Below are 24,183 nucleotides of genomic sequence, written 5' to 3' on the forward strand. Positions count from 1 at the left end.
TGGCCTTGAGGCCAAAAACTTTCAGGATGGGTGGGGATACCACAGGCTAAATAAACTATTTCATATGCCAATATAAGGGTAATGGAAATACTTGTAAACAATTTAATACACTCCAGCGGGTAAAGTGGATCATTGGGAACAAATTAAAGGGGAGAACATTTTTGAGTAAATTGTCCCTTTACATTATAATCCTAAGGTTATTCAAACTGAAATATAGTTTTGTTTTTAATTATATAGCAAAATGCTGTATATTCATTTTTCTATCTTGAAGATTTTATCACATATTCTTGGTTTTGTAGTTCTCAAAACTTTGAATTTGTGTCTGCAGAAATAACTTGCCCCTTCTTCACAGCAAAATGTTATAAAATAAACATACAGAGTTGAGAAATAGACCTTAAAGGGACATAACCATGACAGAAAACTTTTGGGTTTCAGATACAGCACACAATTTTCAGTTTTGCTATTATCAGATTTGCTTAATTTTCTTGGAATCCTTTGTTGAAGGAGAGCACTTATGTATTGGGGCCTAGCTCAATAAATTGAGTGAGAATGTGACAAGCAGCTAGCTCACAGTAGTGCATTGCTTCTGAACCTATGCAAGCTTTACAACAATGGATACAAAGAGAACTAGGCAAATTGGATAACAAAAGTAAATTGTAAAATTGTTAAAAACTGCATATTCTTTCTGAATCATGAACGTTTTTAATTTTGAATGTACTGTCCCTTTAATGCCATTGTTAACCTGCAAATCTATGTACACAGAAACAACCCATACTAAGTTTCAAGAAGCTCACTGAATAAAAGATTGTTTGGAGTGGAATAGATCTGCACAAAGACCTACGTGTGAGGAGGGAGGGGCAAGCATTAAAAATGAAAAATAACGTTATAGTTTTAGTTGAATAAAACTATTTAAATTTGTTATTATTAAGTTTAATCATTATTTCTCCTGTTAAGTGTAGTCAGTCCACGGGTCATCCATTACTTATGGGATATTAACTCCTCCCTAACAGGAAGTGCAAGAGGATCACCCAAGCAGAGCTGCTATATAGCTCCTCCCCTCTACTTCATACCCAGTCATTCTCTTGCACCTAACTAATCGATAGGATGTGTGAGAGGACAGTGGTTATTAAAATTTAGTTTTATTTCTTCAATCAAAAGTTTGTTATTTTAAGCAGCACCGGAGTGTGTTGCTTTTTCTCAGACAGCATTAGAAGAAGAATCTGCCTGAGTTTGTGTATGATCTTAGCGGACGTAACTAAGATCCATTTGCTGTTCTCGGCCTTCTGAGGAGCGGGGTAACTTCAGAACAGGGGACAGCGGGCAGGGTTCACCTGCAAAGAGGTATGTTGCAGTATATTATTTTCTAAGGAATGGAATTGACTGAGAAAATACTGCTAATACCGTTAAAATGTAAGTACAGCCTTAAATGCAGTAGTAGCAACTGGTATCAGGCTGTTATGTATGTATGTTGGCACTGAGGTATTTCTGGAGAATGGCACTTCACTAAGAAAATACTGTATACATATAACTTATAGCCTTCTGCAGTAAAAGCAACTAGCAACAGGTTTGTTTATAACTTCATGTATTTATATTTAAAACGTTTTTCTGGCATGTTAATCGTTTTTAGCTTTGAGGTACTTGGTGAAAAATTTTATGGGCATTAATTTCCACTTGGCTGTCGTTCGTTTTAAATAAAGTCAGTTTATTGAGCTTCCCCACTGTTGTATTATGTGTGGGAGGGGCCTATTTTGGCGCTTTTCTACGCAGTAGAAATTCAGTCACAAGTCTTCCTTATTCTCCCTGCATGATCCAGGACGTCTCTACAGAGCTCAGGGGTCTCCAAAACTAGTTTTGAGGGAGGTAATCACTCACAGCAGACCTGTGAGACTGTGCTTTGACTGTGATAAAAACGTTTATATTTTATTTGTTATCCGTTTTTTGGTATTAAAGGGTTAATCATCCATTTGCTAGTGGGTGCAATCCTTTGCTAAATTAATGCATTTACTGTAAAAAATTGGTTTCTATAACTAATCCGGTTCATTGTTATTTCACTGTGACAGTTTTTGTGTGCTTCTTAAAGGCACAGTAACGTTTTTTATATTACTTGAAAATTGTTTGAAAAGTATTTTCCAAGCTTGCTAGTCTAATTGCTAGTTTGTTTAAACATGTCTGACACACAGGAATCCCTTTGTGCAATATGTTCTAAGACCAATGTGGAGCCCAATAGAAATTTGTGTACTAATTGCATTGATGCTACTTTAAATAAAAGCCAATCTGTACATGTTAAGAAAATTTCACCAGACATCGAGGGGAAAGTTATGCCGACTAACTCTCCTCACGTGTCAGTACCTGCATCTCCCGCTCGGGAGGTGCGTGATATTGTGGCGCCAAGTACATCAGGGCGGCCATTACAAATCACTTTACAAGACATGGCTAATGTTATGACTGAAGTTTTATCTAAATTGCCAGAACTTAGAGGTAAACACAACCACTCTGGGGTGCGAACAGAGTACGCTGATAATGTTAGAGCCATGTCTGATACTGCGTCACAAGTGGCAGAGCATGAAGACGGAGAGCTTCATTCTGTAGGTGACGGATCTGATCCAAATAGACTGGATTCAGACATTTCAAATTTTAAATTTAAGCTTGAGAACCTCCGTGTACTATTAGGGGAGGTATTAGCGGCTCTGAATGATTGTAACACGGTTGCAATCCCAGAGAAATTATGTAGGCTGGATAGATAATATGCGGTACCCGGCGTGTACTGACGTTTTCCCTATACCTAAGAGGCTTACAGAAATTATTACCAAGGAGTGGGATAGGCCCGGTGTACCCTTTTCCCCCCCTCCGATATTTAGAAAAATGTTTCCAATAGACGCCACCACACGGGACTTATGGCAGACGGTCCCTAAGGTGGAGGGAGCAGTTTCTACTCTGGCTAAGCGTACCACTATCCCGGTAGAGGATAGCTGTGCCTTTTCAGATCCAATGGATAAAAAGTTAGAGGGTTACCTTAAGAAAATGTTTACTCAACAAGGTTTTATATTACAACCACTCGCATGCATTGCGCCTGTCACGGCTGCGGCGGCATTCTGGTTTGAGTCTCTGGAAGAGACCCTTGAATCAGCTCCATTGGATGAGATTACAAACAAGCTTAAAGCCCTTAAGCTAGCTAATTCATTTATTTCTGATGCCGTAGTACATCTAACTAAGCTTACGGCTAAGAATTCCGGATTTGCCATTCAGGCACGTAGAGCGCTGTGGCTAAAATCCTGGTCAGCCGATGTGACTTCTAAATCTAAATTGCTTAACATACCTTTCAAAGGGCAGACATTATTCGGGCCCGGTTTGAAAGAAATTATCGCTGACATTACTGGAGGTAAGGGCCATGCCCTGCCTCAAGACAGAGCCAAACCAAGGGCTAGACAGTCTAATTTTCGTGCCTTTCGTAACTTCAAGGCAGGAGCAGCATCAACTTCCTCCGCTCCAAAACAGGAAGGAACTGTTGCTCGCTTCAGACAGGGCTGGAAACCTAACCAGACCTGGAACAAGGCCAGAAAACCTGCTGCTGCCCTTAAGACAGCATGAAGTGAGGGCCCCCAATCCGGAAACGGATCTAGTAGGGGGCAGACTTTCTCTCTTCGCCCAGGCTTGGGCAAGAGATGTCCAGGATCCCTGGGCGTTAGAAATCATATCTCAGGGATATCTTCTGGACTTCAAAGCTTCTCCTCCAAAAGGGAGATTTCATCTTTCAAGGTTGTCAACAAACCAGATAAAGAAAGAGGCGTTTTTACGCTGTGTACAAGATCTTTTACTAATGGGAGTGATCCATCCGGTTCCGCGGTCGTAACACGGACAGGGGTTTTACTCAAATCTGTTTGTTTTTCCCAAGAAAGAAGGAACCTTCAGACCAATCTTGGATTTAAAGATCCTAAACAAATTCCTAAGAGTTCCATCGTTCAAAATGGAAACTATTCGGACAATCTTACCCATGATCCAAAAGGGTCAGTACATGACCACAGTGGATTTAAAGGATGCCTACCTTCACATACCGATTCTCAAAGACCATTACCGGTACCTAAGGTTTGCCTTTCTAGACAGGCACTACCAGTTTGTAGCTCTTCCCTTCGGGTTAGCTACTGCTCCAAGAATCTTCACAAAGGTTCTGGGGTCCCTTCTGGCGGTGCTAAGACCGCAAGGAATATCGGTAGCTCCGTACCTAGACGACATTCTGATACAAGCGTCAAGTTTCCAAACTGCCAAGTCTCATACAGAGTTAGTACTGGCATTTCTAAGGGTGGAAAGTGAACGAGGAAAAGAGTTCTCTATTGCCACTCACAAGAGTTCCCTTCTTAGGGACTCTTATAGATTCTGTAGAAATGAAGATTTACCATAAAATATGGCGCAAATACTTGCATTGGTGCGAATCCAAAAGTTACTCATGGAGTAAGGTTAGGATTCCTAGGATATTATCTTTTCTACAAGAAGGTTTAGAAAAGGGTTTATCCGCTAGTTCGTTAAAGGGACAAATCTCAGCTTTGTCCATCCTTCTACACAGACGTCTGTCAGAAGTTCCAGACGTCCAGGCTTTTTGTCAGGCTTTGGCCAGGATTAAGCCTGTGTTTAAAACGGTTGCTCCGCCATGGAGTTTAAACTTAGTTCTTAACGTTTTACAGGGTGTTCCGTTTGAACCCCTTCATTCCATTGATATCAAACTGCTATCTTGGAAAGTTCTGTTTTTAATGGCTATTTCCTCGGCTCGAAGAGTCTCTGAGTTATCTGCCTTACATTGTGATTCTCCTTATCTGATTTTCCATTCAGACAAGGTAGTCCTGCGTACTAAACCTGGGTTTTTACCTAAGGTAGTTACCAACAGGAATATCAATCAAGAGATTGTTGTTCCATCATTGTGCCCCAACCCTTCTTCAAAGAAGGAACGTCTTCTGCACAATCTGGACGTTGTCCGTACCCTGAAATTTTATTTACAGGCAACTAAAGATTTTCGACAAACTTCTTCCCTGTTTGTCGTGTATTCTGGACAGAGGAGAGGTCAAAAGGCTTCGGCCACCTCTCTCTCTTTTTGGCTTCGTAGCATAATACGTTTAGCCTATGAGACTGCTGGACAGCAGCCTCCTGAAAGAATTACAGCTCATTCTACCAGAGCTGTGGCTTCCACTTGGGCCTTTAAGAATGAGGCCTCTGTTGAATTATTTCTCCTGTTAAGTGTAGTCAGTCCACGGGTCATCCATTACTTATGGGATATTAACTCCTCCCTAACAGGAAGTGCAAGAGGATCACCCAAGCAGAGCTGCTATATAGCTCCTCCCCTCTACTTCATACCCAGTCATTCTCTTGCACCTAACTAATCGATAGGATGTGTGAGAGGACAGTGGTTATTAAAATTTAGTTTTATTTCTTCAATCAAAAGTTTGTTATTTTAAGCAGCACCGGAGTGTGTTGCTTTTTCTCAGACAGCATTAGAAGAAGAATCTGCCTGAGTTTGTGTATGATCTTAGCGGACGTAACTAAGATCCATTTGCTGTTCTCGGCCTTCTGAGGAGCGGGGTAACTTCAGAACAGGGGACAGCGGGCAGGGTTCACCTGCAAAGAGGTATGTTGCAGTATATTATTTTCTAAGGAATGGAATTGACTGAGAAAATACTGCTAATACCGTTAAAATGTAAGTACAGCCTTAAATGCAGTAGTAGCAACTGGTATCAGGCTGTTATGTATGTATGTTGGCACTGAGGTATTTCTGGAGAATGGCACTTCACTAAGAAAATACTGTATACATATAACTTATAGCCTTCTGCAGTAAAAGCAACTAGCAACAGGTTTGTTTATAACTTCATGTATTTATATTTAAAACGTTTTTCTGGCATGTTAATCGTTTTTAGCTTTGAGGTACTTGGTGAAAAATTTTATGGGCATTAATTTCCACTTGGCTGTCGTTCGTTTTAAATAAAGTCAGTTTATTGAGCTTCCCCACTGTTGTATTATGTGTGGGAGGGGCCTATTTTGGCGCTTTTCTACGCAGTAGAAATTCAGTCACAAGTCTTCCTTATTCTCCCTGCATGATCCAGGACGTCTCTACAGAGCTCAGGGGTCTCCAAAACTAGTTTTGAGGGAGGTAATCACTCACAGCAGACCTGTGAGACTGTGCTTTGACTGTGATAAAAACGTTTATATTTTATTTGTTATCCGTTTTTTGGTATTAAAGGGTTAATCATCCATTTGCTAGTGGGTGCAATCCTTTGCTAAATTAATGCATTTACTGTAAAAAATTGGTTTCTATAACTAATCCGGTTCATTGTTATTTCACTGTGACAGTTTTTGTGTGCTTCTTAAAGGCACAGTAACGTTTTTTATATTACTTGAAAATTGTTTGAAAAGTATTTTCCAAGCTTGCTAGTCTAATTGCTAGTTTGTTTAAACATGTCTGACACACAGGAATCCCTTTGTGCAATATGTTCTAAGACCAATGTGGAGCCCAATAGAAATTTGTGTACTAATTGCATTGATGCTACTTTAAATAAAAGCCAATCTGTACATGTTAAGAAAATTTCACCAGACATCGAGGGGAAAGTTATGCCGACTAACTCTCCTCACGTGTCAGTACCTGCATCTCCCGCTCGGGAGGTGCGTGATATTGTGGCGCCAAGTACATCAGGGCGGCCATTACAAATCACTTTACAAGACATGGCTAATGTTATGACTGAAGTTTTATCTAAATTGCCAGAACTTAGAGGTAAACGCAACCACTCTGGGGTGCGAACAGAGTACGCTGATAATGTTAGAGCCATGTCTGATACTGCGTCACAAGTGGCAGAGCATGAAGACGGAGAGCTTCATTCTGTAGGTGACGGATCTGATCCAAATAGACTGGATTCAGACATTTCAAATTTTAAATTTAAGCTTGAGAACCTCCGTGTACTATTAGGGGAGGTATTAGCGGCTCTGAATGATTGTAACACGGTTGCAATCCCAGAGAAATTATGTAGGCTGGATAGATAATATGCGGTACCGGCGTGTACTGACGTTTTCCCTATACCTAAGAGGCTTACAGAAATTATTACCAAGGAGTGGGATAGGCCCGGTGTACCCTTTTCCCCCCCTCCGATATTTAGAAAAATGTTTCCAATAGACGCCACCACACGGGACTTATGGCAGACGGTCCCTAAGGTGGAGGGAGCAGTTTCTACTCTGGCTAAGCGTACCACTATCCCGGTAGAGGATAGCTGTGCCTTTTCAGATCCAATGGATAAAAAGTTAGAGGGTTACCTTAAGAAAATGTTTACTCAACAAGGTTTTATATTACAACCACTCGCATGCATTGCGCCTGTCACGGCTGCGGCGGCATTCTGGTTTGAGTCTCTGGAAGAGACCCTTGAATCAGCTCCATTGGATGAGATTACAAACAAGCTTAAAGCCCTTAAGCTAGCTAATTCATTTATTTCTGATGCCGTAGTACATCTAACTAAGCTTACGGCTAAGAATTCCGGATTTGCCATTCAGGCACGTAGAGCGCTGTGGCTAAAATCCTGGTCAGCCGATGTGACTTCTAAATCTAAATTGCTTAACATACCTTTCAAAGGGCAGACATTATTCGGGCCCGGTTTGAAAGAAATTATCGCTGACATTACTGGAGGTAAGGGCCATGCCCTGCCTCAAGACAGAGCCAAACCAAGGGCTAGACAGTCTAATTTTCGTGCCTTTCGTAACTTCAAGGCAGGAGCAGCATCAACTTCCTCCGCTCCAAAACAGGAAGGAACTGTTGCTCGCTTCAGACAGGGCTGGAAACCTAACCAGACCTGGAACAAGGCCAGAAAACCTGCTGCTGCCCTTAAGACAGCATGAAGTGAGGGCCCCCAATCCGGAAACGGATCTAGTAGGGGGCAGACTTTCTCTCTTCGCCCAGGCTTGGGCAAGAGATGTCCAGGATCCCTGGGCGTTAGAAATCATATCTCAGGGATATCTTCTGGACTTCAAAGCTTCTCCTCCAAAAGGGAGATTTCATCTTTCAAGGTTGTCAACAAACCAGATAAAGAAAGAGGCGTTTTTACGCTGTGTACAAGATCTTTTACTAATGGGAGTGATCCATCCGGTTCCGCGGTCGTAACACGGACAGGGGTTTTACTCAAATCTGTTTGTTTTTCCCAAGAAAGAAGGAACCTTCAGACCAATCTTGGATTTAAAGATCCTAAACAAATTCCTAAGAGTTCCATCGTTCAAAATGGAAACTATTCGGACAATCTTACCCATGATCCAAAAGGGTCAGTACATGACCACAGTGGATTTAAAGGATGCCTACCTTCACATACCGATTCTCAAAGACCATTACCGGTACCTAAGGTTTGCCTTTCTAGACAGGCACTACCAGTTTGTAGCTCTTCCCTTCGGGTTAGCTACTGCTCCAAGAATCTTCACAAAGGTTCTGGGGTCCCTTCTGGCGGTGCTAAGACCGCAAGGAATATCGGTAGCTCCGTACCTAGACGACATTCTGATACAAGCGTCAAGTTTCCAAACTGCCAAGTCTCATACAGAGTTAGTACTGGCATTTCTAAGGGTGGAAAGTGAACGAGGAAAAGAGTTCTCTATTGCCACTCACAAGAGTTCCCTTCTTAGGGACTCTTATAGATTCTGTAGAAATGAAGATTTACCATAAAATATGGCGCAAATACTTGCATTGGTGCGAATCCAAAAGTTACTCATGGAGTAAGGTTAGGATTCCTAGGATATTATCTTTTCTACAAGAAGGTTTAGAAAAGGGTTTATCCGCTAGTTCGTTAAAGGGACAAATCTCAGCTTTGTCCATCCTTCTACACAGACGTCTGTCAGAAGTTCCAGACGTCCAGGCTTTTTGTCAGGCTTTGGCCAGGATTAAGCCTGTGTTTAAAACGGTTGCTCCGCCATGGAGTTTAAACTTAGTTCTTAACGTTTTACAGGGTGTTCCGTTTGAACCCCTTCATTCCATTGATATCAAACTGCTATCTTGGAAAGTTCTGTTTTTAATGGCTATTTCCTCGGCTCGAAGAGTCTCTGAGTTATCTGCCTTACATTGTGATTCTCCTTATCTGATTTTCCATTCAGACAAGGTAGTCCTGCGTACTAAACCTGGGTTTTTACCTAAGGTAGTTACCAACAGGAATATCAATCAAGAGATTGTTGTTCCATCATTGTGCCCCAACCCTTCTTCAAAGAAGGAACGTCTTCTGCACAATCTGGACGTTGTCCGTACCCTGAAATTTTATTTACAGGCAACTAAAGATTTTCGACAAACTTCTTCCCTGTTTGTCGTGTATTCTGGACAGAGGAGAGGTCAAAAGGCTTCGGCCACCTCTCTCTCTTTTTGGCTTCGTAGCATAATACGTTTAGCCTATGAGACTGCTGGACAGCAGCCTCCTGAAAGAATTACAGCTCATTCTACCAGAGCTGTGGCTTCCACTTGGGCCTTTAAGAATGAGGCCTCTGTTGAACAGATTTGCAAGGCTGCGATTTGGTCTTCACTTCACACTTTTTCTAAATTTTACAAATTTGACACTTTTGCTTCTTCGGAGGCTATTTTTGGGAGAAAGGTTCTTCAGGCAGTGGTTCCTTCCGTGTAAAGAGTCTGCCTGTCCCTCCCGTCATCCGTGTACTTTTAGCTTTGGTATTGGTATCCCATAAGTAATGGATGACCCGTGGACTGACTACACTTAACAGGAGAAAACATAATTTATGCTTACCTGATAAATTCCTTTCTCCTGTAGTGTAGTCAGTCCACGGCCCGCCCTGTTTTTTATGGCAGGTCTAAATTTTAAATTATACTCCAGTCACCACTGCACCCTATAGTTTCTCCTTTCTCGTTTGGTTTTCGGTCGAATGACTGGGTATGACGTAGAGGGGAGGAGCTATATAGCAGCTCTGCTGGGTGATCCTCTTGCACTTCCTGTTAGGGAGGAGTTAATATCCCATAAGTAATGGATGACCCGTGGACTGACTACACTACAGGAGAAAGGAATTTATCAGGTAAGCATAAATTATGTTTTTTCTTCTTCCAATAAAGTACAGCTAAAAAGTTAATCAAATATGAATGATTAAACTGGAGATGGTTCACTTCCAATAATTTCATTTATTGCAATGATCTATCTATGCATATCTAATGATACATAACCAAATCAGTAATTGTCTGATAAAACCAGAAAAATAATCTGAAAATGTATTATTCTAAAAATGAAAACCATGAATTAAATCTGTCGTACTGACTAGTGATTTAAATCAAACCCACCCTGATCACTATCATCATTCTTACTATAATTCTTTATCTCTCATGAACACTATAGGTTGCTACTGTTTATAAGAATTGTTCTCATACAGCATGTGCTTTTGAGGATAATGTAAAACAGAGGTAAGCATTGGGGCAGAACTGTAGGATAATTCTTTATTTCACCAACTGAGATTTGTTTAACAAGGTAGTTTAATGAAACTGTAGAAACGCATATTTACTAGCCATGTAAAGAACAGCAAGACGCTAGTCTTCCATAAAGCATAGTGTATTATTACTTGGAAAACTGCTCTCTGTACACTAATGCTTTTAGTATACTATTTCTTAGTTCACCAAATAAATTGTGTATTAGAGGCTTTAGTTTATATCTGATCTTTATCTAAGCAAAGCCATCTATTGTCTAAACGTCCCTATTGTGTTTACCATGCACATTAGGAAATATCCATGTTTTAAATCAGGGGTGGGCAGACTTTTGTAAGGCAAGGGCTACCTCTAATTTTATTCCAAGGTACATGATCACCTAACTAAAAAAAATGGGACCTGCTGGCTGAAAATTCTATTTTTTAAACAAACAGAACCTGCTGGCTTAAATTTTTTTATTTTTGCCACAAATAGGACCTGCTGGCTGAAAATTTTATTTTTGCCACAAATAATACAGCTTTAAAAATCAGCCGCGCTCTTTAACAAATACAGCCACGCTCTGTCTTTTTACTTACTGCGAGAGCTCTCTGTTTACGTCACGCTGGGACCGTCAAGCAACCTTATCTGTGTACCGCGCCTGCGTATGATAAGTAGTCTTACAATCAAGACGGCCCAAGACTCATTCTACAAAGTAATTTTATTGGCTGGACGCCATGTCAGGTTGATTAGGGGGCAGCAAGTTCAGCTACAGCCGCGTCGCGCATGCTGAAGTACAGTACCCATACCGCCGTCATAGCCGATTTCAAAAGTCTGCATAAGAGAAAGATTTCTCACACATCTGCTGTGGTGAGGCTATTCACTCAGAATCTAGATTCTATCTAGAATTCTAGATTCTGAGGGAAGAGCCCCGCCGCTGTAGATGTGTGAGAAATCTTTCTCTTATTATGCAGACTTTTGAAATCTTACAGGCGGTCACCTCAAAATTCACTCTCGGTCCACTGGTAGACCGCGATCTACGTCTTGCCCACCCCTGTTTTTAAATGGTCTAATAAAATAACGTTGTGTTTTCCCGCCTTTTGGCGCATAAGAATTTTACTCGATGCCTAAGAGTTTCCTGTTATTCCTGAATCTCTTTACCATTGCTCCCTTAGGTGTAACTTCCGTCTGCTTGCTGTGTGCGGAGCCCTGTATGCTGTAGGAGGCCAGTCGTTGGCGAATATGGAATGTTACCTACCTACACAAGATGTTTGGACCCCTGTGGCTCCTTTACCCGAGACACTGATTGAGTTTTCTGCTTGTGAGAGCCAGGGGAAAATTTATGTAGTTGGTGGTTACACTCCACGAGGTAAGTCTCACATTGGGAAAACATTGTATTTCATATCTGAATATGGTCCCGGGAATTATTATTTTAGTTTATAGACCAGCCCTAAAACAAAAAATGATCTACTAATGGCTGAATGCAATCAGATAAGTTTACCTGCAAAAAGGGAACCCCAAAATTTGCTTTTGTGATTCAAATAGAACATATAATTTCAAACAACTTTCCAATTTACTTCTATTATCACATTTGCTTCACTCTCTTGTTATCCTTTGCTGAATTCAAGCTGCAACAATATGATCAAAGGGCCCATCTTTTTTCATCCAACCACAGGAAAGAAATTCAAAATTAATGGGCATCATACATGCTTAACATCATATGTGATTTATTTAATTAAATGCCCTTGTGGGCGGAGTTATGTAGGAGAAACGACTAGGGTCATTAAGAATAGGATAATTGAGCATAAAAGTTGTATTAGAACAAAGAATTTAAAAGCCCCTGTAGCTCATCATTTTATTGAAAAAGGTCATTCAATAGGGCAACTGCGGTTTCAGATTATAGAAAAAGTAGCTATGCCACGTAGGTTAGGGGATAGAGAACTTCTACTAAAACAGCATGAGTGTTTTTGGATTTGGAAATTGGGCACTATGGAACCAAATGGGTTAAATAGAGATCTAGATATGTCTGTATTTCTATAGAATGTTATTTCCAAATATGTCTGTATATAAGAGGTCATTTTGTAAAGATTCTATTTTGAAATTCTGTATAAAGAACAAGTTTTTAAATTTATTTAATGCTTAGAGTAGGTTTAGATAATACTATGGAAGTTTGTATTGTATTTAATTGTATGTAATGGGTTAGTGGGAAGTTGGCCTTGCAGCGCCACCTAGTGGTGATAAGTTATAAATAGAATCATTTCAGTATGATATTTAGCATGAATAAGGTAAAAATACCGAAACGTTGCTGATTGTGTTTTGTTGTTTTAAATAAACACTTTGTTTGCTGCTACTCAGAGTGGAAATTGTATCCTTTGCTGAAGGCACAGCATTGCACTACTGGCAGTTAGCTGAAGACATCTAGTTAGCCAATCACAAGAGACAAATGAGTGCAGGCACCAATCAGCAGCTAGCTGACACTAGTGTAGGATGTTCTGTATAAATTTTAAATCTACAAAAGATTATTGTAATTATAGAGCAGCCAGGATGTCAAACCAACAAAATAAAATCAGATCATGGTGATACAGTTGCAAGAAAACATTTGTGAACCTTTTAGAATTACCTGGCTTTCTGCATTAATTACCCATAAAATGTGCTCTAATCTTCATATAAGTCACAATTATAGACAAACACAATCTGACTAAACTAATACAAACAAATGCTTTTACTTTTCATATTTTTGTTGAAGACGTTAAATCGTTCAGTGTAGGCTGGAACAAAGCGAAGCTTTGAATTAAGTAACTTGTAGACCCTCCTTTATCTGCAACAACATCCACAAAGCATTTCCTGTAGTTTCTTATAAGACTTGCACAATGATGAGCATGTATGTTGGACGATTCCTTTCTACAGATCTCTTAAAGGGACATTAAACACCTCAAGATATTAATATAAAATGTTTAATTACATGTAGTAAAACAACGTTGCTATATACTTTCATTATTTATTTTGATCTCCAATATTGTGGGCTTTCCAATTTATGTTACACATGGAAGTGCAGACACAGCTATATTCCACACAGTCATTGGTTGCACACTCTAGTAAGCTACTTATAACCATTCCTAATTGGCTTCAGCAGAAAGGGTAACCTAAGTTACAATATGTTGGCGTCCACTGCTTTTTGGGCATTAACTTTACCCTTATTTTTTTTAATATTTAAAGGAAGAGTCTAGTCAAAATTAAACTTTCATGATTCAGATAGGGCATGTAATTTTAAACAACTTCCTAATTCACTTTTTAGCATCAAATTTGCTTTGTTCTCTTAGTATTCTAAGTTGAAAGCTAAACCTAGGTAGGCTCATATGCTAATTTATAAGCCCTTAAAGTGTGCCCCTTATCTCAATGCAGTTTTCACAGCTAGAGGGCATTAGTTCAGGTGTGCCATATAGATAACATTGTGCTCACACCTGTAAAGTTTCTTATGAGACGGCACTGATAGGCTAAAATGCAAGTATGTCAAAATAACTTAAAGGGACAGTCTACACCAGAATTTTTATTGTTTAAAAAGATAGATAATCCCTTTATTACCCTTTCCCTAGTTTTGCACAACCAACACAGTTATATAAATACACTTTTTTTCTTTCTAATGACACAGTGAGTCCACGGATCATCTAATTACTATTGGGAATATCACTCCTGGCCAACAGGAGGAGGCAAAGAGCACCACAGCAAAGCTGTTAAGTATCACCTCCCTTCCCTCCAACCCCAGTCATTCTCTTTGCCTACGTTAAAAGCAAGGAGGTGGTAAAGTTTAGGTGTCTGAAAGAAGATTCTTCAATCAAGATTTTATTATTTTGAAGCAGAGCAAGATTGTCCTTCTTCCTCCAGGGGTTTAGCTGTAGCCCATGTCAGTCTCTTCAGTAGAGCAGTGGTGGCTTTTAAGCAGTTGTGAACCAGCTTCTTTCTAGTTAGGTTACATCCATGAATAGGAAGGTCGGGCTTCTGAGGCGACAATTAATGTTGCGCGCCTTTCCGGAACTTTTCATGTTTGTTCCAGTCCAGAGTGTGTTACTGCGTCTCTGCTTAAAGGAATCAGGGACAAGTGTTACAGAGCCGTTTTTGAACAGCTAGACTTTAGTCCAGATTGTAGTTTGAGGAATCCGGTTCACAGGGGGACAGGTAGGCACTTCAGCAAGGAGTGCTGAGGTGAGGAGGCTGCCTGAGAGTTATTGTACATTGCTGTTTTTGCGGTAGTCAAGGAATAAAAGAAAAAATATTTTTACTTTTAAAATTTAAAGTGACAGTAACGTTTTTTATTATTATTTTTAGACTTAAAGCTGTTGTTTGTTTTGTTTATAAATTGATTAAAGATGGATCAAGAGGCCCTGCAAAATGTTACATGTGGCTTGTGTTTTGACTCTAATGTGGAACCCCTAATTCCATTTTGTCCCTCATGTATTGGAAGAACATTACATTACAGGGATAGACTTTTTGAATCTGAGCCATTATTAGCTAAGGCGGATGCTGTTCAGGGGTCCCCTGTCCAAGATATGCCGCAGCTTTCTCCTCAAGTGTCCCAAACATTATCCTCCACACATGCAGTGCCCTGCGTTTCCTCTCACACTCCATTTGGGGTTACCTTGCAAGACATTGCTACCCACATATCCTCTGCGGTAACTGATGCGCTGTCTGCTTTTCCCATGCTACAAGGAAAGCACAAGAGGAAATGTAAGGTTTCTGACACAGTTGTGGCTTTTCCGAATGTTCCCTCCCAGAAATGAGGAGGAAGATACTTCGGTAGCATCTGAGGGTGAAGTCTCAGACTCAGACAGTGTAATTCCTTCTACTGACGCTGAAGTTGTATCCTTTATGTTTAAGCTAGAACATCTCCGGTTGTTACTTAAGGAGGTTTTGGCCACTCTGGACGACTCCGACCTGACTGTCGTGGTCAATCCTAAGAAGTCAAGTAAGTTAAACAAATACTTTGACGTTCCTTCCACGGTGGAGGTCTTTCCGGTACCAGACCGGGCTACAGAGGTTATTGCTCGGGAATGGGAGAGACCTGGTATACCTTTCCCCCCCCCCCCCCCAATTTTTAAGAAGATTTTCCAATAGCTGACTCTATCAAGGAGTCTTGGCAGATGGTCCCCAAGGTGGAAGGGGCAATTTCCACTTTGGCTAAGAGAACCACTATTCCCATAGAGGATAGCTGTTCCTTTTAAGGATCCTATGGATAAGAAGTTGGAAGGGTTACTAAAAAAGATGTATGTACAACAGGGTTTACAATGGCAACCTGCGGTGTGTATTGCTACCGTCATTAGTGCGGCATACTGGTTTGATGCGTTGTCTGATTCTAATCAGACAGACACTCCCCTTGAGGAGATCCAGGATAGGATCAAGGCTCTTAAGTTGTCCAATTCTTTTATTAAGGATGCTTCCCTACAGGTTATCAAGCTGGGTTTGCCGTACTGGCCCGCAGAGCCTTATGGTTAAAATCCTGGTCTGCAGATGTGTTGTCTAAATCTAAGCTTTTGGCGATTCCTTACGGTTAAGACCTTGTTTGGGCCGGGCTTGGCTGAAATTATTTCTGACATTACGGGAGGAAAAGGTAATTTCCTCCCTCAGGATAAGAGGAATAAGCAGAAGGGAGGTCAGAGTAATTTTCATTCCTTTCGAAACATCAAGTGTAAGCCTTCCTCTCCCTCTGCAAAGCAGGAAAAGTCCAAGCCTTCCTGGAGGGCCAACCAGTCATGGAACAAGGGAAAGCAATCTAAGAAGCCTGCTACTGATTTAAAGTCAGCATGAAGGGTCTGCCCCCGATCCGGGACTGGATCTTGTGGGGGGCAGACTTTCCTTCTTTGCTTAGACATCGTGTCCCAGGGATACAAACTAGAGTTCAAGACCTTTCCTCCCAGGGGCAGGTTTCTGCTCTCAAGATTATCTGTAGACCAGATTAAAGGAGAGGCTTTCTTACACTGTGTTCGAGACCTTTTTGACCTGGGAGTGAAGGTTCCTTTTCCAATGCAGGAACAGGGTCTGGGATTTTACTCCAATTTGTTTGTGGTTCCCAAAGAGGGAACTTTCAGACCAATTCTAGACCTCAAAAGTCTAAACAAGCTCCTCAGAGTACCGTCTTTCAAGATGGAAACTATTCGTTCCATTCTTCCCTTGGTTCAAGAGGGTCAATTCATGACAACAGTAGATTTAATGTATGCGTACCTGCATGTTCCCATCCACAGGCATCGTCACAAGTTTCTGAAGTTCGCATTTCTAGACAAACACTTCCAGTTTGTGGCTCTTCCATTCGGCCTTGCCACAGCTCCCAGAATTTTTTCAAAGGTCCTGGGATCTCTGTTGGCGGTGCTCCTGTTGAAGGGCATTGCAGTGGCACCTTATCTGGACGACATTCTGGTTCAGGAGCCATCCTTTCAACAAACGAACTCCCACACAGAAATTTTGTTATCCTTTCTGCGCTCTCACGGATGGAAGGTGAATTTGGGAAAGAGTTCCTTAATTCTAGCTACAAGGGTAGTGTTCTTGGGAACCATAATAGATTCCCTATCGATGAACATATTTCTGACAGAGGTCAGAAAATCAAAGATCTTCGATTCTTGTTGGGCGCTTCAGTCCTCTCCTCTGCTGTCAGTGGATCAATGTATGGAGGTAATCGGTCTGATGGTAGGTGCCATGGACATCATTCCGTTTGCCCGTTTCCACCTCAAACCTCTGCAGTTATGCATGCTCAGATCCGCGATTACATCTGGATCAGGCGACAAGAGATTCTCTTCTTTGGTGGTTGTTTCAGGAACATCTCTCCCAGGGAACCTGCTTCCACAGACCCACCTGGGTGATTGTGACAACGGACGCCAACCTGCTGGGATGCAGAGCAGTCTGGGGCTTGCTAAAGGCTCAGGGAACATGGACTCTGGAGGAGTCTGTTCTCCCCATAAACATTCTAGAGCTTAGGGCAATCTCAATGCTCTTCTGGCCTGGCCTCAGTTAGCTTCAGCCCGGTTTATCAGGTTCCAGTCGGACAACATAACTTCAGTGGCTTACATCAACCATCAGGGAGGAACTCAGTTCCTTGGCCATGATAGAGGTAGCCAAGACTATTCAGTGGGCGGAGACCCACAACTGCTGTCTATCTGCGATCCACATTCCAGGAGTGGACAATTGGGAAGCGGATTTTCTGAGCAGACAGACCTTTCACCCGGGGGAGTGGGAACTCCATCCGGAAGTGTTTTCCAGCTTGATTCTCAAATGGGGACAGCCGGAAATGGATCTAATTTCATCTCGTCAGAATTCCAAGCTTCCGAGGGACGGGTCGAGGGATCCTCAGGTTGTACTGATAGATGCTCTGGCGGTCCCTTGGAATTTCAGTCTAGCATACCTTTTTCCTCCGTTCGCTCTCCTGCCTCGGGTCATTGCTCGAATCAAACAGGAGAGGGCGTTGGTGATCTTCATTGGACCGGCATGGCCTTGCAGTATCTGGTTTGCAGACCTAGTGGAGATGTCATCTCTTCCACCTTGGAGACTTCAATTGAGGAAGGACTTTCTACTTCAAGGGCCCTTCCTTCACCCAAATCTAGTTTCTCTGAAGCTGACTGCTTGGAGATTGAACGCTTAATTTTATTTAAGCGTGGTTTTTCTGAGTCGGTCATTGAGACCATGGTTCAGGCTCATAAGCCTGTGACTAGAAAGATTTACCATAAGATATAGCGTAAATATCTGCATTGGTATGAATCCAGAGGCTACTCTTGGAGTAGAGTTCGGATTCCTAGAATTTTGTCCTTTCTCCTGGAGGGTCTGGAGAAGGGTTTATCTGCGAGTACTTTGAAGGGTCAAATATCTGCCTTATCTATTTTGTTGCATAAACGTCTGATCGATGTACCAGACGTGCAATCTTTTTGTCAGGCCTTGGTCAGAATCAGGCCTGTGTTCAAACCTGTTACTCCTCCCTGGAGTCTTAACCTTGTTCTTAAAGTTCTTCAACAGGCTTCGTTTGAGCCTATGCATTCCTTAGATATTAAGTTATTATCTTGGAAAGTTTTGTTTCTTGTTGCAATTTCTTCTGCCCGCAGAGTCTCAGAACTCTCGGCATTGCAGTGTGATTCCCCTTATCTTATTTTTCATTCTGATAAGGTAGTTCTGCGTACTAAGTTAGGGTTCCTTCCTAAGGTGGTTTCGGATAGGAACATTAATCAAGAGATTGTTGTTCCTTCTTTGTGTCCTAACACTCCTTCTCATAAGGAGCGTCTGCTGCACAACCTAGATGTGGTGCGTGCGTTGAAATACTATTTACAGCCGACTAAGGATTTTCGTCAGTGTTTGACTCTGTTTGTTGTTTTCTCTGGGAAACTTAAGGGTCAGAAAGCTACGGCTACTTCTCTTTTTTTTTTTTGCTGAAGAGTATAATTCGCTTGGCCTATGAAACTGCAGGACAGCAGACTCCTGAGAGAATCACGGCTCATTCTACGAGGGCTGTTTTCTCTTCCTGGGCCTTCAAAAATTATGCTTCTGTGGAACAGATTTGCAAGGCTGCAACTTGGTCCTCTCTACACACTTTTTCTAAATTCTATAAATTTGATACTTTTGCCTCGGCTGAGGCTTGTTTTGGGAGAAAGGTTCTTCAAGCAGTGGTGCCTTCCGTTTAAGTTCCCTGTCTTGTCCCTCCCTTATCATCTGTGTCCTCTAGCTTGGGTATTGATTCCCAATAGTAATTAGATGATCCGTGGACTCACCGTGTCATTAGAAAGAAAACTAAATTTATGCTTACCTGATAAATTTCTTTCTTTCTTGGCACGGTGAGTCCACAGCAGTTTTTTTCTTTGTTTTATACACCTCAGGCACCTCTGCACCTTGTGTTACTTCCTTTCTCTCTTTTTCCTTCGGTCGAATGGGGTTGGAGGGAAGGGAGGTGCTACTTAACAGCTTTGCTGTGGTGCTATTTGCCCCCTCCTGCTGGCCAGGAGTGATATTCCCAATAGTAATTAGATGACCAGTGGACTCACTGTGTCAAGAAATAAATACATTTATCAGGTAAGAATACATTTTGTTTTTACCTCTGTGATTATCTTGTATCTAATCCTCTGCAAACTGCCCCCTTATTTCAGTTCTTTTGACAGACATCCATTTTACCCAATCAGAGCTGGCTCACCTGAACTCCATGTGCGTGAGAAGTGTTATCTATATGACACACATGAACTTACCCCCTCTAGTGATAAAAAAACTGTCAAAATGCCCTGAGAGAAGAAGCGGCCTTCAAGGGCTTAGAAATTAGCATATGAACCTCCAAGGTTTAGCTTTCAACTAAGAATACCAAGAGAACAAAGCAAAATTGGTGATAAAAGTTAATTGGAAAGCTGTTTAAAATTACATGCCCTATTTGAAACATGAAAGTTTTTTTTGGATTTGACTGTCCCTTTAACCTAGGAGGTTCATATGCTAATTTCTAGGCCCTTGAAGGCTGCCTCTTCTCTCACGGCATTTTGACAGTTTCTCACCACTAGAGGGTGTTAGTTCATATGTGTCATATAGATAACACTGTGCTCAGGCACGTGGAGTTCCTAGGAGCCAGCACTGATTGGCTAAAAACTGGGGAATTGGTAATTAAGGGATTATCTATCTTTAAAAACAACAACAATTCTAGTGTTGACTGTCCCTTTTAAGCTTTTAACTAAGAATACCAAGCCTATAAATTTAGCACATTTACTCTGTGAGCTTGCTCTTTTAGGCTTGCTGTATTGATTCTCTGTTAAAGTAACATTGTCTGTTTAAGTATAATAGCTAACCAAGCTATTTTCTAAATTATTTGCTTTGCAAGGGTTGCATTTTTATTTTAAAAAAAGGAAATAACTAAATAACTTTATTTCTAGCATTCCAATTTTTTTTTGTTTTTCTGTCTGTGTGGGTAATTAGGGGTGGGATTATTTTCACCTGTTTGGGCCTTGCAAGCCTATAAATTTAGAACATTTACTCTGTGAGCTTGCTCTTTTAGGCTTGCTGTATTGATTCTCTGTTAAAGTAACATTGTCTGTTTAAGTATAATAGCTAACCAAGCTATTTTCTAAATTATTTGCTTTGCAAGGGTTGCATTTTTATTTTAAAAAAAGGAAATAACTAAATAACTTTATTTCTAGCATTCCAATTTTTTTTTTGTTTTTCTGTCTGTGTGGGTAATTAGGGGTGGGATTATTTTCACCTGTTTGGGCCTTGCAAGCCTATAAATTTAGCACATTTACTCTGTGAGCTTGCTCTTTTAGGCTTGCTGTATTGATTCTCTGTTTAAGTAACATTGTCTGTTTAAGTATAATAGTTAGCTAACCAAGGTAGTTAGGCAAACAAGGTTTTGGGGTAACCAAGGGGAAATATATTTTATACTTTTAAGTTAAACCTTTTATTAAGAATGTGTGAGAATCTCATTCAGTGTACAGCTTGCCACATGTTTGCATCACTGGAGCAGCCGCTTCTGGGATTATATGTTTGTGGCAAGTGCGAGCATATTGTCTCTTTAGAAACTCGTATTGGGGATCTGGAGGAACGAATTGCAACACTACATGAAATTCAGACACTTGAAAGGGAAATGGATAGGACTGAGCTGGTTGTTAATGGTTCCAGCAGTGGGAATGGGGAGGATTCAGATGAGGAGACTCCAGGATGTAGCTGGGTCACAGTTAGAGGGCGAAGTAAGCGGAAGAGACGGGCCAGTTCTGAGCTGGTACACCCCAATAGATTTGCAAGATTAAGTGAAGATGTTGGGGATATCAGTTCAGGGGTGGCAGTGTCAGAGAGGGCCGTGTTGCCTAGTATAGTGAACAGTCCTTTAGCTGTGGAAGAGGAGCATACTATGGTGGGCAGTCCTTCAGTCATGGAAGAGGGGCATACAAGTCAGGGCCAGAGGCAGATGTTGGTGGTAGGAGACTCTATTATAAGGAAGGTTGATGGGGTAATTTGTCATCCAGACCCTTTACATAGAACAGTTTGCTGTCTTCCAGGGGCTCGTGTTAGGCATATTGTGGAGCGTATTGATAGATTGTTAGAGGGATGTGGGTCTGATCCTGCAGTCATGGTGCATATTGGTACTAATGAAGAAATCAGTGGGAGATGGAGAGTCCTAAAAAATGACTTCAGGGAGTTAGGTAGCAAGCTTAAAGCAAGGACCTCCAAAGTAATATTTTCTGAGATATTACCAGTGCCGTGTGTTAACTCAGTAAGGCAGAAGGAGCTAAGGTCTGTTAATTCATGGCTAAAAACATGGTGTAAAAATGAGGGGTTTGACTTTTTAGAACACTGGGCTGATTTTTCACTAGGGTACAAATTGTACAGTAAGGATGGATTGCACCTGAATGACATGGGTGCAGGTGTGTTGGGGGAAAGGATGGTAGCACGTTTAGAGAACCTTTTAAACTAGGCAAAGGGGGGGAGGGTCAATTAGAACAAAATAGAACAGAGAGATCAGTGTCTGAATATGTCACTCCCTTAATATCTCAAGGAAGGGATGACTTAAGAAATGTCACATTAGAAAGTATAGAGGAAAGTACACCAAGTAGCAGCAGAAAGCACATGGAAATTAAATGTATGACAACAAATGCAAGAAGCATGACAGGTAAAATGGGGGAGCTGACGCTCTTAGTTGCAGAAGAGGACTATGATGTTATCAGTATAACTGAAACTTGGTGGGATGATTCACATGACTGGGCAGTTAACTTAGAGGGGTATACATTATTTAGGAGGGACAGGAATAATAAAAGGGGTGGAGGAATCTGCATGTATATTAAACCTGACCTTAAACCTACAATAAGGGAAGATATTTATGATACAAGTGACAATGTAGAGACCCTGTGGGTTGAAATAAAGAGTGGGGGGAAAAATCCTAAAAAAATATTACTAGGAACATGCTACAAGCCTCCCAACATTAGTGACCCGGAGGAAACTCAACTACTTATCCAAATAGGTAAGGCTGCTAATAACAGTGCTGTAATTATGGGAGATTTTAACTACCCTGATATAAACTGGGCCAATGAAACTAGTAATTCAGCTAAGGGGGATAGATTTTTAAATGTTCTCAGGGATAACTTCTTGTCACAATTAATAGAGGAGCCAACTAGGAGTAAAGCTATATTGGATTTAGTGCTATCAAACAATACAGATATAATATCAAACATAGAAGTTAAAGAACATTTGGGTAACAGTGATCATAACATGGTCACATTTGAAATCTCTTTTCATATGCAGTGTTTTAAAGGCTTAACTAAGACTTTTAATTTCAAGAAAGCAAAATTCAACGATTTAAGGAAATCATTAAATAATATAAATTGGGACAATGTATTTTCTAATAAAAATACAGAGGATAAATGGATAATATTTAAAAATTTGTTAAATAAATATACATATCAATACATACCATATGGTTATAAAAATAAAAAAACTAAGCCGTTATGGCTAAATAAAAATGTGTTAAAAGAAATTAGGAAAAAACCTAGGGCATTTAAATTATTAAAAGAAAATAGTACAGACTCAGCATACAATATTTATAAGGAATGTAACAAAGCATGCAAAAAAGCAATCAAATTAGCCAAAATTGAAAATGAAAAATTAATTGCCAAGGATTCTAAGTCTAACCCTAAAAGGTTCTTTAAGTACATAAATAGCAAAAAATCTAAGAAGGATAATATAGGTACATTAAAATGTGTGGAGGGTAGCATGATAAATAATGACAGGGAGAAGGCTGAGGTACTAAACCAGTTTTTTTCTTCAGTATACACAAGAGAGGAACCATTGAATGATACTTTGGAACAGAATAGAACATGCCAGTCCATACCACTAACTGGGTTTTGTTTAGAGGATATCAGGAAAAAACTAAAAAATATTAAGGTAAATAAAACTCCAGGCCCAGATGGAATACACCCAAGGGTGTTAAGTGAACTTAGCACTGTTATAGACAAACCTTTACTCTTAATTTTTCAAGACTCATTATCCTCAGGCATGGTACCCCAGGATTGGCGTAAAGCTGATGTGGTGCCACTCTTCAAAAAGGGAAGCAGGGATGATCCAGGAAGCTATAGACCAGTTAGTCTGACATCAATAGTGGGGAAGATATTTGAAGGGATTATAGGGGATTATATTGATGAGCATATTCGTGTAAACAAGATTATGAGTTCTAATCAGCATGGCTTTAGGAGAAATAGATCATGTCAAACTAATCTAATTAGATTCTACGAGGAAGTAAGTAAAAATATAGATAAAGGGGAATCAGTTGATGTGATATACTTAGATTTTGCAAAGGCATTTGATACAGTGCCACATGAGAGATTAATGCACAAAATTAAGGGACTGGGAATAGCTGAAAATGTTAGCTCATGGATAAATAACTGGATAAAAGATAGGGAGCAACGAGTAGCAGTAAATGGATCATACTCAGATTGGACAAAGGTAATCAGTGGCGTCCCCCAGGGATCAGTACTGGGCCCTGTTCTTTTTAATATTTTTATAAATGACTTGGAGCAAGGATTAAATAGCGACATCTCTATTTTTGCAGATGATACTAAGTTAAGTAAGGTCATTAGGTCAGAGCAGGATGAACTCTCTTTGCAAAGGGATTTGCTAAAATTAGAACTATGGGCAAGTGAATGGAAAATGAGATTTAATACTGAAAAATGTAAGGTTCTACATTTTGGAAGTAAAAATAAGCAGGCTATGTATTTTTTAAATGGGACAAGACTTAGCCAAACACAGGAGGAAAGGGATTTGGGAGTAGTAATAGATAACAAGCTAAAGATGAGTGCACAATGCAGGGCAGCGGCTTCAAA

General features: G+C 40.6%; 1 protein-coding gene across 2 annotated transcripts in view; it reads left to right on the forward strand.

The window, feature by feature from the left end:
* Positions 1–24,183, forward strand: part of KLHL42 (kelch like family member 42) — a 41,976-nt gene that overhangs the window by 14,514 nt on the left and 3,279 nt on the right. For both annotated transcript variants that reach the window (XM_053718802.1, XM_053718801.1), the window contains exon 3: positions 11,557–11,750. In XM_053718802.1, coding sequence (XP_053574777.1) covers positions 11,557–11,750 — 194 coding nt within the window. The remainder of the gene's footprint in view (positions 1–11,556; positions 11,751–24,183) is intronic.

Source organism: Bombina bombina, chromosome 6 (assembly GCF_027579735.1).
Source record: "Bombina bombina isolate aBomBom1 chromosome 6, aBomBom1.pri, whole genome shotgun sequence".
Taxonomy (NCBI): domain Eukaryota; kingdom Metazoa; phylum Chordata; class Amphibia; order Anura; family Bombinatoridae; genus Bombina; species Bombina bombina.